The 17621-nt window shown below is 49.1% G+C and overlaps 3 protein-coding genes across 5 annotated transcripts; 2 read left to right on the forward strand and 1 right to left on the reverse strand.

Moving 5' to 3' along the window:
* On the forward strand, positions 1 to 3276 carry Wdr38 (WD repeat domain 38). The gene is made up of 9 exons (NM_029687.3): positions 1 to 168; positions 975 to 1095; positions 1665 to 1781; positions 1870 to 1967; positions 2148 to 2228; positions 2309 to 2440; positions 2524 to 2673; positions 2854 to 2901; positions 2986 to 3276. The coding sequence occupies exons 1-9, from the start codon at positions 85 to 87 to the stop codon at positions 3064 to 3066; spliced, it is 912 nt and encodes a 303-aa protein (NP_083963.1). The 5' UTR covers positions 1 to 84; the 3' UTR covers positions 3067 to 3276.
* On the reverse strand, positions 3273 to 6823 carry Rpl35 (ribosomal protein L35). Its single transcript, NM_025592.3, has 4 exons — positions 6776 to 6823; positions 6424 to 6560; positions 5799 to 5880; positions 3273 to 3457 (listed from the first exon to the last, which is right to left on the reverse strand). The coding sequence occupies exons 1-4, from the start codon at positions 6776 to 6778 to the stop codon at positions 3308 to 3310; spliced, it is 372 nt and encodes a 123-aa protein (NP_079868.1). The 5' UTR covers positions 6779 to 6823; the 3' UTR covers positions 3273 to 3307.
* A 2934-nt stretch (positions 6824 to 9757) lies between these two features.
* On the forward strand, positions 9758 to 17570 carry Arpc5l (actin related protein 2/3 complex, subunit 5-like). Of its 3 annotated transcripts, none has more exons than XM_006498389.4 (4): positions 9758 to 10016; positions 14809 to 14879; positions 15415 to 15591; positions 16750 to 17569. In XM_006498389.4, the coding sequence occupies exons 2-4, from the start codon at positions 14814 to 14816 to the stop codon at positions 16810 to 16812; spliced, it is 306 nt and encodes a 101-aa protein (XP_006498452.1). In that variant the 5' UTR covers positions 9758 to 10016; positions 14809 to 14813; the 3' UTR covers positions 16813 to 17569. The 3 variants fall into 3 exon arrangements, with proteins under 3 accessions (XP_006498452.1, NP_083085.1, XP_006498454.1); NM_028809.1 differs by having other exon boundaries at positions 9831 to 10036; positions 14807 to 14879; positions 16750 to 17564; XM_006498391.2 differs by lacking the exon at positions 9758 to 10016 and adding an exon at positions 10043 to 10262 and having other exon boundaries at positions 16750 to 17570.
* Positions 17571 to 17621: the final 51 nt, after the last annotated feature.

Genomic DNA, 17621 nt, shown 5'->3' on the forward strand with positions numbered 1-17621 from the left:
AGTTTCCCTTTCCCTTCTGCCCTGTTAGGAACGGAGGCCCCTCCGACGGGACTGGTGCCCGCTTAGGAGGGAGCCCTCCGGGTTATGGAGTGGGCGCCCATGAACATCAGAGCCCCAACAAGATTGGCCGTGGGCAGAGTGAGGTTTTATGGTCAACACCACGGGGAGGTGAGGCCCCAGTGCTCTTCTTACACAGGCTTGGTGGGGTCAGACCCCAACTCAAGAATAGACCCTAGGTTTATTTTTTCTTTTTTGTTTTGAGACAGGGTTCACTATGTGGCTGGCCTTGAACAGAGATCCATCTGCCCCTGCCTCCCTAGTGCTGGGATTCCGGTGTAAGCACCAGGTTTTTCCCCATGCATGGTTTGTTTGTTTATTTGGTTTTTCATGACAGGGTTTCTCTGTTAGTCCTGTCTGTCCTGGACCTCACTCTGTAGACCAGACTGGCCTCGAACTCAGAAATCCACCTGCCTCTGCCTCCCAAGTGCTTGGATTAAAGGCGTGCACCACCAATGCTCGGCTTGCATGGTTCTTTTTTTAAAGCCGGTGGTAGCACAGGCCCTTAATCCCAGCACTCGGTCGGCAGAGGCAGAAGGATTTCTGCGTTCAAGGCTAGCCTGGTCTAGAAATGTAGCGGGTTTTCCCAGGAACTCTTCACGTAAACAAGATTTCAAGCTCTCACAGATCTGCTTTGTCTTTTGAGGCAGCATTAGGCTGGTCTCAAACTTCAGGCAGTAGTCTTCCCTGGGGCTGGGCTCAAAGGTGTGCATCGTTATTTCTAGCTTAGATTCAATGCTTAGGGTTAACTTTGAGCTTGTCAATTTTTGACCTAGAACTTGCTTTTGCATGGCTGTGGAGTGGGACCTGGAGTTTATGGCCCTACCCGGGCTTCCTGGACAGATTAGGGATGGTTAGAGCTGAGAGGACAAATGACTCCAGACAGGCATAGGACTATTTTTGCCCTGTACTTTCAGGTCAACTGCTCTGCCTTCTCTCCTGACGGCCGGACCCTGCTCACAGCCTCAGATGATGGCTGTGTGTATGTATGGGGGACAAAGAGTGGGCGACTGCTATGGAGACTGGCAGGCCACAGAGGTGAGGCTCAGGCACATGGCTGGAGAGACTCTAGGGCTCTGTGCTGACATTGAGCCTCCTGTGGTGACATAGGACTTTGGGTTGGAGGAGTCCAGCAGAGGCAGCTGGATAGGGTGACACTAAACCTAACACTCAGGGGCTCTTGCAGCAGAGCTACTCATAAAACACACCCCTCCCGATGTAGTTTTACCTCTAGGAGCTTCCCCAGAGCGGGATAAATGTTTGAAAGGCTTATTCCAGTCAGTCTCTTGTCAAGGTCACCCACGTGAACTTGTCAGACTGCTTTTGGTCCTATTACCTCAACCCTTGACACGGGACTTTGCCATGCAAGCAGGGTACCTGACCTATTGAGATCCAGGAAGCAGTGGTGGTAGAGGGTGACTCACACCAAAGACCCTAGCTGGGGCAGTGAGTATGGTTCTGGGAGCAGGGATCTAGATTGGTCGATGCCCCCCAGATGGGCAAGCAGATCCAGCTGAACCCAGCTCAGGCCAGGCCTTGTGGTTGGAACTACAGATAACAAATCTGGACCTGGAGGGCAGGACAGTGCCTTGTGTTCTCTGCCTCAGGCCCAGTGAAGTCTTGCTGTTTCTCTCCCGATGGCCGCCTCATTGCCAGCTCCTCCAGTGACCACAGCATCCGCCTGTGGGATGTGGCAAGGTCCAAGTGTCTACATGTGCTGAAAGGTAAGTATTCAGTTTGGGCAGGAGCCACCTTGGCTCCTTTGTGGACTTTGTCCCGTCCTCTTTCCCACCTTTGGGCTGGTGTCTGTAGGTCACCAGAGGAGTGTGGAAACTGTCAGCTTCAGCCCGGACTCCAAGCAGCTGGCATCAGGTGGTTGGGACAAGAGAGCGATTGTCTGGGAAGTGCAGGTATGATGCAGGTGTTCAGAGGGGACCAGATACACCCTTTGCTCTTAGTGCCTCCCCTACTCTCTCCCCACACCCAATCAGATGCAGGTTCCAGCTAAAGCCACAGCAGGAAGGGCAATGCCTGGGAAGTTTGGGAGCAACCAGGCCCCTCCACCCCTGCAGCTCAGACTCTCTCTACAGTCTGGCCGCAGGGTGCACCTCTTGGTTGGGCATTGTGATTCCATCCAGAGCAGTGACTTCTCTCCAACCTCGGATTCTCTGGTGAGCTTTACTCCCACCACACCCTGCATCAGTGGCCATCTGAGTGGCAAGGGCGGTTTCATACTCCTTACTACCCACAGGCCACTGGTTCCTGGGACTCGACTGTGCACATATGGGACTTGCGGGCATCCACCCCAGTTGTGTCCTACCACAATCTGGAGGGCCACACTGGCAACATCAGTTGTTTGTGTTACTCAGCATCTGGTCTCTTGGTAAGCTAGGCTGACTGGGGCTCCAAGACCAAGGCCAGCCCGTTTGCCTTTGGGGGTCACTGAGCTCAGGAATGTCTCTTTAGGCATCTGGCTCTTGGGACAAGACCATCTGTGTCTGGAAGCCTACAACCAACAACCTGCCTCTTCAGCTCAAGGGCCATACCATTTGGGTGAATAGTCTAGCCTTTTCTCCTGATGAACTGAAGTTAGCCAGTGCTGGTTACTCTCGTACGGTAAGCCCAGATAAACCTCCGCCTCACCTTTCCAGAGGTTCCAGCCATACCAGAAATGCCCATGAATAACACAGGCAAGGACAAGACCCAGATACTGATCTCTAGTGACCTTGTCCGCAGACATATCTGGGTCTGAGACCACTGATACCTCCCAACTCTATTGCCTGTTTTTACTTCTAGGTCAAAGTCTGGGACTGCCTCACAGGGAAATGCCTTGAGACCCTAAAGGTAAGACACTATGGCCAGTACAAAGACAGGGTGTCCAGGACTAACAGGAATCACTAACCCTGACTGCCGCTGTGTCACTGACAGGGCATGCTGGATGTGGCCCATGCCTGCATTTTCACCCCAGATGGCAAACTCTTAGTGTCAGGGGCTGCTGTGACAAGATGACAAGTCTGCTCAAAGTCGAGAACCTCTCCCATGTAGCTTACGCACAGGCCTAAGGTAACTAAGAAAGCAGCCACCAGATCTCTGCAGCAGGGACTACCCTATCCTACTCCATAACAAGGCTGTTATCTGCTGTAGGCAAGTGGTCACCTGGCCCCCCACCTCGCCCAACCAGCCCCAGGCGGCCAATGTAAAACATGAAGCAGAAAGCCAGTCAGTCTCGCACTTTATTGTCGTTGTCATCTCAGGCCTTGACTGCATACTTGCGCAGAGGATACAGCCGCTCCTTCCGCTGCTGCTTCTTGGTCTTCAGCTTCTCCTCGTGCTTGGTGAGCCGGCGGCGCATGGCTCTAGTCTTCTTGGGTCGCAGGTCTAGGGGCTTGTATTTCTTGCCCTGGGACAGAAATGACAGGGTGAGTCTGAGCACCAGGGGCTCCTGGGAAGATGCTGAAGCAAATGAGAACATGGGACTTCTCTGAGCAAATGGTAGGACATTCAGAGCCTTTCAGCTGGGGGCCGTCAAATAAGGTTAGCAGAGGTTGGCAGGCCTAATATTTGCATAGCCAACCCCCTAATTTCAAGACTACAAGAGCCAGAGGGGCTGAACTTCAGTTTTCCTATGCACCACCCACCAGCGAGTAAGTACAAAGTCCTAGCACAACTGAAAGGGCACTTCACACAGATCAGGCCCTGTGGTGGTTACAATGAAACGGCTGACCCACCAGGCATGGCTCATAATGCTCTAGGCAACATGGGCCAGGGCTTGGTCAAAGTCACCCAGACACAAGTAAGACCCTGAGCTGTTAAGGGAGCTCTCATCTTCCTCTGTGTCCTAGCCCTTCCCAAGGGTTCCAAAATAAAACAGTCCCTTAGTACCCACCCTCAGGGACCAGATCCTGTGGGTCAGACCCCTACATGGTGAGAAGCAGCCCCATCAAGAATTTTAAGAGGCAACAGGCTTCAAAGCAAGCTCCCAGCAGCCTGCTGAAAAGCAGGGCATGCAAAGCCTTTAAAAATGTGTAATTGGGCTGGGCAGTGGTGGCGCACGCCTTTAATCCCAGCACTTGGGAGAAGGCAGAGGCAGGGGGATTTCTGAGTTCGAGGACAGCCTGGTCTACAAAGTGAGTTCCAGGACAGCCAGGGCTACACAGAGAAACCCTGTCTCAAAAAACAAACAAACAAACAAACAAACAAAACCCCCCAAAAAACCAACAACAACAAAAACCCAACAGTGTAATTGGGGTTTGGGGTTCCTATGAGGACCTCCTTCTGCCTGCAGAGGGGTAGGCACAACAGGTTCAATCCTCACGCACCACACTTCTGCAGGACCCTAGGAAGGGCTGTAGGATAAGGTGGGTGGATGGGCGGGGACATGGAGCCACATCAGATAGGCCTTCAGCCATGTCAAGTTCATTCACCCACTTAGAGCTCTGCCCATTGAGCAGTCACCAAACACACCCATCTACTGTTCATTCTACAACAGAGTGGACAGACTACAAAGCTCAACACTTAAGAGTTCACACACCAGGATGCCTGCAATCCCAACTGTTGCGAGCCGGCCAGTTAGAGGCAGAGGGCCTCTGGGAGTTCTAGGCTACCCTGGTCTAAAAGAAAGCAACCCCCCAGAACTCCTACCCCGGCTCCTTGTGGACTGGAGGTAGTTCAGGGCAGGGTCACTCACTTGCCTCATGGCTTAATCCCAAGCACCACCTAAATAAAGAGCCTCCACCTCCAGCCACATGAGCTGAAAGGCCACACATGTCAGCATTAGCAGTGAAGCACAAACAGTTTCAAACGCCACTGCGCAGGGGTGAGGTAAGCGTCCTACACCACTCAGCAGGCTGAGTGATGGGTGTCTGGGCCCCAGCATCTCAGAAACCGAACTTCAGACCCGCCTAAGTTAAAAAAAAAAAAAAAAAAAGTCCCTTGTGGGCAGTGAAGTCATACTTTGTGATGAGCCAGACCCAACACTGAGTAAAAGACTCCACCTGATGGCCTCAACTATAAAATGACACAGCTTCCCCCTACCCCAATTCTTCCGGAGACCAGCCATGGTCAAAGGAAGTAAATTCCTAGCACAGCATGTGAGTTTGAAAGCATGAACGTTTCCCCCCAACCCCCGGTCAGGGTTTCTCTGTGTAGCCCTGGCTGTCCTCGAACTCAGAAATCCTCCTGCCTCTGCCTTCCAAGTGCTGGGATTAAAGGCGTGTGCCACCACTGCCTGACAACACTAACATAACAAACATCTTGTAACTATCCCAGCAATACCCTTAATGTCCTCATGATATGGCTCCAAAGAGAAGCTTTTGGGGGTCGCTGTTTAGCAACTGTGGGTGTCCTTGGGCAACGCAACCTTTCCAAGCCTTGCAACAGCAGGTGCTTGGCTGTGAGACAGACACCCTGAACAGCTAGCTTTGCCTCAGGCTAGGGTTCCAGTTCCATCTTCTAACAAAGCAATCTAACCCAACAACTACCACACAGCTGAGTTCAAAGCTAGTGTCCAGTCCACCCTCACATCCGACTTTTTTTTTGGGTTTGGTTTTCTGAGTGCTGAGATTAAAGGCTTGCGCCACCCTGACCAGCCACATCTGACCCTTTGACACCAAGAACTCCTGTCAGTTCGGGAAGCTGGTAACTGGGCAAACTCAGCCACATAATGGGAGCTTACTGAGGCCCAGTCCTCCAGTCCCTTGTACCCTATACCCTTTCCACAACAGTTCCTGGCCAGTGCTCACCTTGTAGAATTTCCTGAGGTTTTCTTTTTGAGTCTGGTTAATAACAGTGAGGACTCGGGCGATAGACTTGCGAACGACTCGTCTATAAAAATAGATGGCAGTGAAGATCAGGTAGGCACATTAACCCCTCCAACACAAGGCCCTCATTTCTGCCACCCAGGAGGGAAATCTAGAGATAAGGACAGGTTTGTCAACAGATAGACGTGGACACTTAATGCAGATTTGGCCCAAGAACTTATCCCAAAGGCCAGAGACTGAGACCATGCCTTCAAGTTACCTAGTTCAGTGTAAGGAATCACAAATTGGAGAAAAGAGAACAGGTGTGAAGAGAGGACATTGAAGCCAGGCAGAGGCCACGAACAGCTGATTTTAGTCATGGTGATAAGAGATCAACTCGTGACTGGAACACATGGGCTCAGCGTCTCTTTTCAAGTTTCCCTCCCTTGTCGTCACCACTTGCTTCCAGCCGTACTACAACCCATGTGAGGCGGCACCACCATGGCCCTTCAAGGAATGCCCTATTCTCTCACCACAGTAGTTGGCCAAGGACAGTCGAGGGGAAATGGCTCAAGGGGCCAAGGCAGGGAAGGGGAAGCACCCAGCTGGGACCTCAAGGCCCACTTACATCTTGGAGAGCTTGGACGCGGCGCCGCCTGTCACTTTGGCGACCCGAAGCTGGGACAATTCCACCTTCAGATCGTCCAGTTGTTTCAACAGCTCCTCCTTCTTCTTGCCGCGCAGGTCCCGAGCCTTAATCTTGGCCTGCAATGAGGAGCGACTCTATGGGTCACGGAGCTCCCGCTTCGTCCCCGGCCGACCCAGGAGGGACGGTGCGCCAGAGGCCGCGGCGTAAGCGAGGGCGGGCAGCCTGAGCCGGCCCCCGCTGCTCTCTGAGTTCCCCCCGTCCGCCCCGCGCCCCGCGCCACTGTCCCCACGTGTCCCCGGCGACCGATGGCACCCGATTCCCGCAGCCTCACCATTTCGGCGTTGTTCACGGCTGAAGCAGCCTGGTTCGAGAGAAAGAGGAAAGGGCGGGGCCGACTTCCTCAACTACTGCCGGGTGGCGCCGGGCACGGCCAATAGCGTCGCGGTTTGGGAGGCCCGCTCCGCCCCTGCGCAGCCGCGGCCGTGGTGCCCTCCGCTTCCCGGAAGTCCTGCCTTCCTAAGGTTGGCTGGTCTCTAAGCGACCCAGCTGGGGAAACTGAGTCTCGCGATGAGCAACACCGGGCTGGCTGGAGGCAGCGCAGAGAAGGCTGCAGTTCTTCTGTTCCCTCGGTTTTATTCGGAAGCTTGAAGTTCTCTGGTCTGTGCGGGGCTGAGCTAGCCGCGGGTGGTGTCAGGGTGCGGAGGGCATGAGGTGTGAGGGTTTTCTTTAAAAGTTTGAGACAAGGTCTTATTCTAAATCGCTTCCTAATGCTGACAGTACAAGTGCCACAATGCCTCGCAAGTGTATGTGAGAGAGCCAGCGAGCATGGAGGTTGGAGAACAACCTGTGGGAGTTCTCTTCTTCCACTGTTCGGCGCTCGAACGTCGAACGCAAGTGGTCAGGTTCGACCTAACCATCTCGCTATCCTTTTTTTCTTCTTTTCTTTTTTAAATACAAGGCCTCCATATCTATCTATCTATCTATCTATCTATCTATCTATCTATCTATCTATCTATCTATCTATCTATCTATCTACCTACCTACCTACCTATCTCCTGGACTTGTTTTGTACCCAAGTTTGGTATCCAAAGTGCGCCACCACCTGGCAAGGGTAACAATAAAGTCATCCAGCAAGAATTTGCGGAGATGGTATGTAGTAGTACAAATCTCATCCCCAGACTTTTGTGGGATTTCTGATTATTGCTTTAGGTCTGGGCACGGTGTCACAGCGCCCAGGCAGTGGAAAAGGAGGATCCGGAGTTCAAGCCTTCTTTATTACACCAAGATATATTAATGAAACCGTCTCCAGAGAGATTCCAAATCGTGCTGGTAGCTTAGTTCCGTGGTAGTGTTTCCCTGGCATGCACAAAGCTGTGTGCATTCCCGGCACTGATACAAGAATAAATAAAAGCTCCGAAACAGAGTCTTGCTTTATTGCTAGTACCAGTTTATATCTTGGCAAGTCCCTTCGCGTCTCCGGTTAGTGTATCTTTGAGGATTAGAGGAACTAAACTGAAAACCTGCAAAGCTCCCAGCCAAGACCTGATATGTAAAGATTGGGGAAATTATAACATGGTTAAAGTGCACATGACCCTTTGCCTACAGTCCCAGACAGACCGCTAGCATCTAGATCAGAACAAAGCAGACGATGTTGGGTTTGTGTGATGAGTTGACCAAACTGACCAATTGGAGCCCTTTCTTTGCCAAGCTCCATTCAGCAGCTGCCCATTTTTCCAGCAGTTTCTCAATTGTTCATGACTTGATGCTGATAGAAGAGGTACTCAAGGTACTGTAATGAAAGCTGGGCGTGGTGGCGCACGCCTTTAATCCTAGCACTCGCGAGGCAGAGGCAGGCGGAGTTCGAGGCCAGCCTGGTCTACAGAGTTCCAGGACAGCCAGGGCTATACAGAGAAACCCTGTCTCGAGAAAACAAAACAAAACAAAACAAAACAAAAAACCAAAAACCAAAAAAACAAAAAAGGTACTGTAATGAACATTTTTTAGTCACCTCCCATCCCAAGTGTAGCAGCGTACCCTTGTATCCTAAGTGCTCTTAAGTACCAAGCTGAGTTAAGCCATGTGTTTGTGTGCCTGTTTCCAGAGCCAGTCTTGAAGGTCTCTGAGGGTTTAATGCTTTTCAGGCCCAGGATGGGGATACTGGTTGGATAGAATGAATAAGCCTTTTGTAAATGGGATAAGGAGAAATGAACCGAGTGTGGATTAGTTTTAAATGGAAGTCTAAAGATGACCAGGATTCTACTAGAGTTACAAATATACATCATATTTCTGGACATTTTTTGTAGTGCTAGGATTAAACCCAGGATTCACAATATTTTTGAATTCCCAATTACATTCCCCATCTTTGAAGACAAAAAACTTACAGGCACTGTACTTTGCCATCCCTGATGTAATTAAGACAGCCCTTACATTTTTAAATTTTACATGTACCATGTATGTGCTGTGCCGGCAGAGGTGACTGGATCTCCCTGGAGGTGGAGTCGCAGAGCACTGTGAGCTGCTATGTGGATGCTGGGAACTGAACCCAGGTCTCCAAGAATAGCACTTTTTTTCTTTTTTAAATTTCCCGACAGGGTTTCACTCTGTAGTCTTGGCTGATCTAGAACTATGTAGTCAAAACTATCTAGAACTCACAAGAACCCCCTGCCACTGCTTCCTAAGGGCTGGAATAAGGCATGTGCCACATTACTCGCTATGTGTAGCAGGAGCAAAACCATGTCTCACCTAATTTTTTTTGCTCGAGTTCTACTAGGTTAAAATGTAATAGTTTTCTTTTTTTTTAATATTTTTTATTAAATAGTTTTCATATAGTTACAAGAAAAGATTCATTTTAGCCTACGTCTGAAATAGAAAGAATCCTGGGGATTCTGCAGCTTTCGCCTCCTAAAATATGCCTCTTCAGTCAGGAGTACAGGTGGCCACAGAATCCTCTTTAATTTTCGGAACGCCCGCAGGAGTCGTTACATCCTCAAGAAAGGATGTTATCAAGCGTCCTGCCAGCCCCTGGGTTACACATCAACGCCTTTAAAGCCGTTTACTTTTAACAAAGTGGGTCCTCTTGTGGGTCAGTGCTTAAGAGACTCCGGCACTGCGCGTCACTCCCTGCCATCCCTTAGCTCTAAGATTTCTTCCTCCGGAGCGGACAGAAGCGCTGGCTATACCAGCAGCCCGGCTTCGGAGAGGACAGAGTTACGGCTGCAACGCCTGACACCACTTCATCAGCATTCCACGATCCCACGGCGCAGTTCCGCCCACAAGAGCTTCCGGTTCCGGCGCATCCCGGAAGTGGGCGGGCGACGGCGGCTGCGCGCGGAGGAGGGGAGGCGGTGCCTGGCGGCCGCTTCCCGCCCCCAAGCGGAGCCGGTGCGGAGGGGAGCCGGGAAAGAGCGAAGCCTAGGCGGCTGAGTGGCCGCCGCGCTCCCGCCATGGCCCGGAACACACTGTCCTCACGCTTCCGCCGCGTGGATATCGACGAATTTGACGAGAACAAATTCGTAGACGAGCACGAAGAGGCAGCGGCGGCGGCGGGCGAGCCAGGCCCCGACCCCTGCGAGGTAGACGGGCTCCTGCGGCAATATCCTTCCCGGCGCGGCGGCCCGGCTCGGCCTTCGCACCCTGATCACCCCAGCCCCAGTCTCCCGGTCCTCCGCCCAACCCCAGCCCCTCCCGGCTCCTGTCAGTCCCAGGTTCTCCCGGTCTGTGGTTGGCCTTACGCCTTTCTCAGCAGCGCAGCCCTGGAGCTCCTCTCCCTCTGCTCTGCTGCGCTCCGCATCCTTCTGGGTGTCCGTGCATCGGCCTTGGTATCCCTTTATCCCTCCTTATAGTAAGCGGGGTCATTCCCAGGTGCTGCCCTCAGGAGGGACCGAGGTGAACCACCTTGGATTCATTGAGCAGCCAGGGCCACTGCCCTACTGCGCTTGTCTAACTGGCTTTCTTGGGCCCGATTGTAGCCCGGCGTGAAAATAGGTGGGTGGATGGTTGGAGGAAGACTGACTAGAGGGCGGAGGTGGGGGAGGTGTGCTTTAAGGTCCAGCCCTCAGGTGTGATATGGCCTGCTACCTTTTCTCACCTGTCGCCACTTTCCTCAGCACGTTGGGTTTTGCGCCTTTATGGACCAAGTACATTCAACAAGTAATGCGACTCTGCCATTAACCGCCTTGTGCAGAAAGCGTGGAAAAAGCTAGTGATTCAGAGCTCAAAAACACCATACAGTGTCAAATGTAAAAGTGGCTCCCCACGACTGAAAATGACTGCTGGTGGCCACAGAAAACAAGCATTTAGAACAGAAGAGTAAAAATAGAGGTGATTGTCACAGCTGGCTTGGTCTCTTAGCAGTTTGAGCACCACAGGAAACTGATTTATTCTCACAGGAAGATTTTTTTTTTCTTTATTCAAATAGCTTGACAGGAAGTGTGTACCCCTCCCCCGCACTTGCCAGGGTAGGGTTGGAGGCTCTTGCTGTATATAAATCAGGTTCTGGCTGTTTAATCAGTTGACTCAGCCTGGGAAGTCAGGTGTACCGCTTTTGGGAGGAGTCCTATAGTGCTCCTCTAATATATCTTGAAAACAACCCTTTTAGACTGAACAAGAATATGTTTTTGAAATGTGGAGATTTCAAACTTATTTCCTGCACCATTCTGATGGTTAAATTGGGTCATGAGAAGGCCCCTAGAGGGAAGATTGGTTTTTAGAATGGTGCAGGGTACTGACTGGTTTATGTGCAGGTACTGTTGACAAGGCTCCAGAACGATGCATTTGGGCCAGAATCCTAATTATATTGATGAAGAGACTGGGATCTGTCAGCTTCTGCTTTGGTGTTGTTGCTGGGCCTTGCTGAAGTCCCTGGCTGTTTTTTCTTCTCTCTCTCTCTTTCTTTCTTTCTTAGGCAGCTTAGAGGCATTGGCTTAGCTTATAGAAGAGATTGCTTCTACACTCATGGCAGTGTCAGAAGCCTTGTTACTATGGAGAGTGTACCTCTCGGGATTGGGAGAAGGGAGGCTAGCAGAGGAGAGTGAAACCCTAGCAGATGTCAGGCCCAGGTAGGGAGAAGGATGGAAGTAGTAATTGAGTCCCTATCAGGTGCTAATCATTGCATTCAGTCTATAGACCCTCATGTGAGTCTTAGGAGAGAATAGTGAAGAGGTTTAGGGGGACATTAGGTGGTGGTGGTCTCAGGCCTGTGCTGGGAATTGTTTGTGGAAGAGCAGAGTGTGGAAATAGAAAGCTGCTGTGCATCCACACAGGCACTGTCTAACCTGCTTTAACCTTCTGCTGGTCATACACTCTCTCAACCTCAGCATTCTTTTTTTTTTTTTTTTTTTTTTTTAAAAGATTTATTTATTTATTATATAGTACACTGTAGCTGTCATCAGACACACTAGAAGAGGGCATCAGATCTCATTATAGATGGTCGTGAACCACCATGTGGTTGCTGGGATTTGAACTCTGGACCTTCGGAAGAGCAGTCGGGTGCTCTAACCCACTGAGCCATCTCACCAGCCCGAACCTCAGCATTCTTAAATGATAGAGACAACTATGTTGGTCTTACCACCTCAACAGGTGTACCACTAAACACACAGCAGGTGTACTCCAAAACTTGGGCCCGGGTTGTAGGAGGGGCAGGGGATTGTAGAGAGGGCTTGGATTTGAAAGGCAGCTCTGAATTGTAGCTTTGTGACCTTGGGCAAGTAATTTCCCTTCTGTCTCAGTTTCATTATCTCTATGGCAGAAGTCAGGCTCTTGTCCTAGAGGGTTTGTAGAATAAGGTGAGATGTGACTGTATCTGGTCCTGGATCCAAAACCCCCAGGGAGGATTTTTTTTTCCCTCCACTCCAGCGGTTTTAAAGTACCATTGTAGTTCATTTTCTTTCTCAGTGAAACAGCTTCTGGTCCTTCAAGTAGGACTGTAGGTAGAGCAGTGGTTTTGAGTGATTTGGTAGTTTTTTTCACCCCTCCTCAAGGAAATTTGGCAGTGTTTGGTGACATTTTGATAGTTTTAGGATGTTACTGGAAACTTTAGGGTAAAGGCCAGGGAGGTTGCTAAATATCCTGCAGCATACATCAAAGAATCATCTGGTTTAAAATGGCCATGGCTGAGAATGGTCTGGTGGGTTCTTCAGCCTGTTGTCTGAAGCTATTGGACACTATCTGGGTATGGAGGCTAGTTAGTAAACATGATTGCAGAGGTGCCTCTCTGCTTCCTCTTGTACCCAGCATTTGTGAGCCTTTGGTTGTCAGTGGCTGCTTGACAGGCTGCAGTGCTAAGCCTAACGTTCTCATCCTTGTGGACTAGTTACATCATTTCTGCCTTTCCCTCTCATCTCTTTTGTGAATGAAATGATTGTTAGTTCATGTGTACTGTTAAGCTTTTATGGGACCCTGCTTATTGCCTGGGGATACTGAATTAGAAAAGTTATGGGGTGGAGGGTTATCAGTGGCTGTATCAGGACTAGTTCTTGTTTGTCTGAGGAAAAAGAAAAAGAAAACTAAAGATAAAGGGTGGGGCACCTGTCCACTCTGTAAGGTAGGTCCATTCCAACATGGTAAGGAAGTGACTTGCCTGGTGGTACAGAATAGCTTTTCAAGATGGTACTCACTAGGGAAGTTGGGACTTCAGGTTTGCACCAGAGGCTAGCTGTTCACACATGGGCATTGCTGCATGGTCAAAAGTAAAGACCTGATTGGGCAGAGTCATTCCTTGTTCTATTTTTGAAGCTTTTTGGCTTAAGCCAGTGTTTCACATGAGGAAATGAAAGTTGGCTGATGTAATTCAGTTTAAAATAGGTGTAACCTTTGGGGACATAACCTAGATTGTAATTTTCTTCAGTGTGCTGGGTATTCAGAACTCAGCAGTGAATGTGAAATTAGGATTCTATCTAAGGCTTGTGGGGAAAGGGAGCAAATGGCTCATTTTGTGGGCCAAAGTGAGACCTTGCTGATTTGGAAGACAGACAACCCCCTATCTCAGACATCCCCCTTGAGACATGTTTTAACTATGTAGCTCTGGCTGGCCTTGAATCTGCCTAAGTGCTGAGATTTAAAGGAATGAACTACTAGGCCTAGCCTGAGAGGTATATTTGACATACTTGATTGCTTTAGCTGTTTGATAAGAGGCACAGAGTGAAGATGCGTTATGTCTAGCCTGGTGGTGGTAGCATTGACTGTTTTTAATCTCAGCACTCAGGAGGCAGATGCAGGTGGATGTCTGAGTTCAAGGTCTACAGACCTACAGTTCCAGGACAGACTGGGGTATACAGGGAAGCCCTGCTTTGAAAAACAAAACTATTAAGATGTGTGTGTTTCTATTCCCTTTTAGAATGAGAGAGGGTGAGAACTCCTTGCAGTCCATTTGTGCATGATTTCCCATGAAGATCCTGTAAAGCAGACAGTGCCTAGCACTGAGCATGTGCAAGTAGGCTCTGAAGGGACTCTGGCCAGCTCGAACACGGCAGGCATGGTTTTGGTGGACCGTGTTAACCAGACTGCATTCCTGAAGCCAGCCCCTAAAGTCTATTTGGATTTATTTGGCTTATTCCTACTCCTACCCAGGCCCAGCCATCAAAGTATTGAAATTCAGTAATCAAAAGCCCCCTTTGGCTCATGTAATTAACATGCTCAGTTAAAATGAAACACCACATTCTAACATGGGTTTTCATTTGTACCTTTACTTTTATTTTTGGCGGGTTTCTTTGTATAATCTTGGCTGCCTTGGAACTCAATATAGACCAGACTGGCCTCAAACTCAACAGTCCACTTGCCTCTGCCTCCAGAGTGCTGGGATTAAGAGCGTGCACCATCACTGCCTGGCCTATTTTACCTTTATAAAGCACCATTTTCCTATGTACCCCATCTGTTGTCTCTATCCAGAGGCAGTCCTTTGTCCTTGTTCTCTGGAACAAATACCTTTGCCCCCTTTCCCTTGCTTCTTTCCTCTTCTCCCTCATCTTCTCTCTCCCATGTTTGTCTCTTATTCTCTGCCCTCTGAGTCAAAGAAATTTCTTTTGTGCTGAGAACTTGGTATTGGGAGTCTGGAGCTAATACTCTTCCTTTCAGGCTCTATTAGATTCTAACACAAAAGAGGGCCGTTTTTTGAGGAGGAAGCTTCAGGAAGATACTTCAGGAAGAGCTTGCAGGTTGGCAGAGGGCACTGCCCTCTACTCCTTCCTGTGGCTCAGGAAAGGTCAAGGCTGTAGCAGCCTGTGCCTGGTTGCAAGAGGCCAGCGGGAGGCAGTGCGTGGTATGGATAAGATCCCTTTAACTACTCTGGAGCTGTGTATGAAGGGAGGTCATTAATGAAAGCATGGGCATGCTTGAGCCTAGCCATCCTTAACTGGCTTTGATGCACAGGGGACATGCTTCGGGCGTTCCATGCAGCTTTGCGGAACTCACCAATCAACACCAAGAATCAAGCTGTGAAGGTAAAGAGGTTGTGCTACAGCTGTCAGGATCAGGACTTTGTGTCCTTAGCAGCAGTTTGAACTCCCCGGGGCCTGGACAGTAACTCTGCATCACTGGGAGTGTGCTGCTACATGGCATTGCTTTTCACCGAAATCATCTGGCAGTCCTCAGATAGTGGTGCAGTGGGTTGCTTGATAACCTTGTCATCTGTAAAGTCTAAGGCCTTGCTGATGTATCAGAAGTAGTGATGCTTGAGGCTGGGCTGAGCCCAGTGGGAGAGCTTGCATATGTATGATCCTGGGTTCAAACCCTGACACCAAAAAAAAGTCATATTACCTATAATAAACTACTTGTTCTCTCCACAGTAAGTGGAGTCACTTATTTGTAAAAATTAGTGAAATTTAATTAAAGCCAAAGAAGTTTAGCTCACCTATGTAGCTCTATCGGGGATGAATTAGAAAGGGTTGGTGTTTCTGGCATGTTTTGTCTATTGGTTTCTTCAGTAGTGTTAGGATTGCAGCTCCTGGCCTCACTTACTTTTTCCTTCTTTTATAGGAACGAGCCCAGGGTGTAGTCCTGAAAGTACTCACAAACTTTAAGAGCAGCGAAATTGAGCAGGCTGTGCAGTCACTGGACAGAAATGGCATTGATTTGCTAATGAAGTACATTTATAAAGGGTTTGAGAAGCCTACAGAAAATAGCAGTGCAGTGCTACTCCAGTGGCATGAAAAGGTACGTGACTGCATTGCTGCACTGTAGCTTGCAGTTCCCCCAGGGTTCACAATGGGAGGCCAGACTCAGAACAGATGTAGGATGGTCTGATGGGTATTTGGGAATGGCAGGCCCAAACTTTGACATTGAACATTCTCCTTACCCTGAAAGCATCTAGTGAGGATCTTCAAATACTTGCAGTCATATTATTTTTGCTTTCTACCTGTGGATTTTTAGGCTAGGCAGGAAAACTACCCTTGATATAGGACAGGGGCAGGTGGCATGGTGAGGTAAGAAGGGCTTAGTTGGGGCCTCAATATGTTTCTTTTGCTTGTGGAAGAGAGCTGCTGAAAAGGAGTTGAAGACATCTTTAAAAATGTAGGCTCAGTCTCACTGCCAGAAGGAGCAGTTGGCAGAAATTGGACTCATTCACGCCAATCAAAAAAGGTTTTTTGTTGTTGTTGTTCTTTTCTTGAAGGAGAGAGGACCAAGGCATGTGTCAAACTTTTGTCCTGCCTCTGTCAACTGTACACCCCAGCACTGTAACACTTTAGCAAATATACCCCCCACTTATGTGTTCCAGACTGTGATGAACACAGTTCTTGCCAATGGTTCAGCATGAGATTTGTAAGAGTCTCATGTAGCTCAGGTTGGCCTCAAATTTGTTTTTTTAAACTGTGGATGGCCTTGAACTTTTGATCTTAGTGCAGAGATTGCAGGCATGAGTTTTACATGGTGCTGGGGGTGGAATCCTGGGCTTAAATGCATTCCCACCAACTGGTACATCTCTAGCCTGAGATTTTTCCCTATGGTAGAGACAGAACCAGGGCTCTGGCATGGATTAGGCAAGTGATCATATACTGAATGAATTATATCCCTTGACAGTATTGACTTTTAAGAATGCTGCTTTTACTGGTAGGTCAGTTACAAGGAAACTCAGGCTTTTGTTGTATGCTTGGGGACAGTGGTCCCAAGCTAGTTCTATTACTTCAAGAGCTGGAAGCTTTTGGGAACCTTGACTCTAGGACAGGGCTCTCTCTAGAACTTGATCTCTTTCAGCAAGCCTGTGACATAGTGGGATTGAGGTCTGGGAATATGTGTCCTCATCTCTAGGTGAGTAAAGCTCCCCGCTGGCCAGTCAGGTACCATTTGACATGTTTCCTTTTCCTGTCTCCACAGGCCTTAGCTGTAGGAGGACTAGGCTCCATTATAAGAGTTCTTACAGCAAGAAAGACTGTTTAAAAAAAAATCCTGTTACCTTGAGAAGAATTTTGGATGCCCAGGCTGGTGAAGAAGGGACTGACAATGGACCATCTTCCTAGAACTCCCAACTAAATACTTCAGGACACATCTTCTGGAATGTATTTTACTTTTGAGGTGGAGGGAGAAATTGTCTTATTGATTCCTAAATTCTTTGCAGGATCAGAATGTCTGCCTTTGTCTACAGAGTTAACACAGAACCAACACTTGACTATCAGGCTGACTGGCCAGATTATGTCAGGTGTACCTGTGAGCACTGTCTGTTTGAAATGGGGAGGGACTGTTTGGGCAGGTGCAGATCCACAGGCTGTGGTGAAAAGGAGAGCTTGGGTTCTGAAGCGGAAAAACCTGAGAGTTTGTACAGACATCCTGTCTTCTCAGAGAAGACAGGCTCTCTTGGGTTCATTGTAAAGTGCCTGCTGCATCAATAAAGCTCTTGGCTTATTAGTCTATTCATCGCGGTGTGTTCTCTGTATGTTAAGTGGGAAAAGAAAGGGTTAGTAATGAATGATGATAGTTGGGTTTGGAAAGCTGATGTAGAAGGAGTACAGGTGTCCCTGTCCTGCCATCCCTGGGGGAGGGGGAAAGCAAGCAGGGCGACGACACAGCTGTGCCATATTTCAACTACAGAGGTGCTGGATGCTACCGAGAGACCTTTTGCTGAGTGTTTATTTTTCTTACTCTTTTGATTTGTATGTAATTTTGGAGCTTATTTAATAAAGTGCCAAACCTTTAATGATTGAGGCTTCAAAAGTCATCCATTTGTGTGATTACAGGTGTAGTCTTGGGCA

The sequence above is a fragment of the Mus musculus genome, chromosome 2 (genome assembly GCF_000001635.26).
Source record: "Mus musculus strain C57BL/6J chromosome 2, GRCm38.p6 C57BL/6J".
Classification (NCBI taxonomy): Eukaryota; Metazoa; Chordata; class Mammalia; order Rodentia; family Muridae; genus Mus; species Mus musculus.

Coding starts and splice junctions, on each gene's coding strand:
- Wdr38 (NM_029687.3), top strand. CDS start 85: ATGGAGTGGGCGCCCATGAACATCAGAGCCCCAACAAGATTGGCCGTG. Junction 1,782..1,869: donor GTGTCTACATGTGCTGAAAG/GTAAGTATTCAG, acceptor TGGTGTCTGTAG/GTCACCAGAGGAGTGTGGAA. Junction 2,229..2,308: donor CTCCAACCTCGGATTCTCTG/GTGAGCTTTACT, acceptor TACTACCCACAG/GCCACTGGTTCCTGGGACTC.
- Rpl35 (NM_025592.3), bottom strand. Junction 5,881..6,423: donor GCGTCCAAGCTCTCCAAGAT/GTAAGTGGGCCT, acceptor CTATTTTTATAG/ACGAGTCGTTCGCAAGTCTA. Junction 3,458..5,798: donor ACCTCAGGAAATTCTACAAG/GTGAGCACTGGC, acceptor TTTCTGTCCCAG/GGCAAGAAATACAAGCCCCT.
- Arpc5l (NM_028809.1), top strand. CDS start 9,888: ATGGCCCGGAACACACTGTCCTCACGCTTCCGCCGCGTGGATATCGAC. Junction 14,880..15,414: donor CCAAGAATCAAGCTGTGAAG/GTAAAGAGGTTG, acceptor CTTCTTTTATAG/GAACGAGCCCAGGGTGTAGT. Junction 15,592..16,749: donor TACTCCAGTGGCATGAAAAG/GTACGTGACTGC, acceptor CTGTCTCCACAG/GCCTTAGCTGTAGGAGGACT.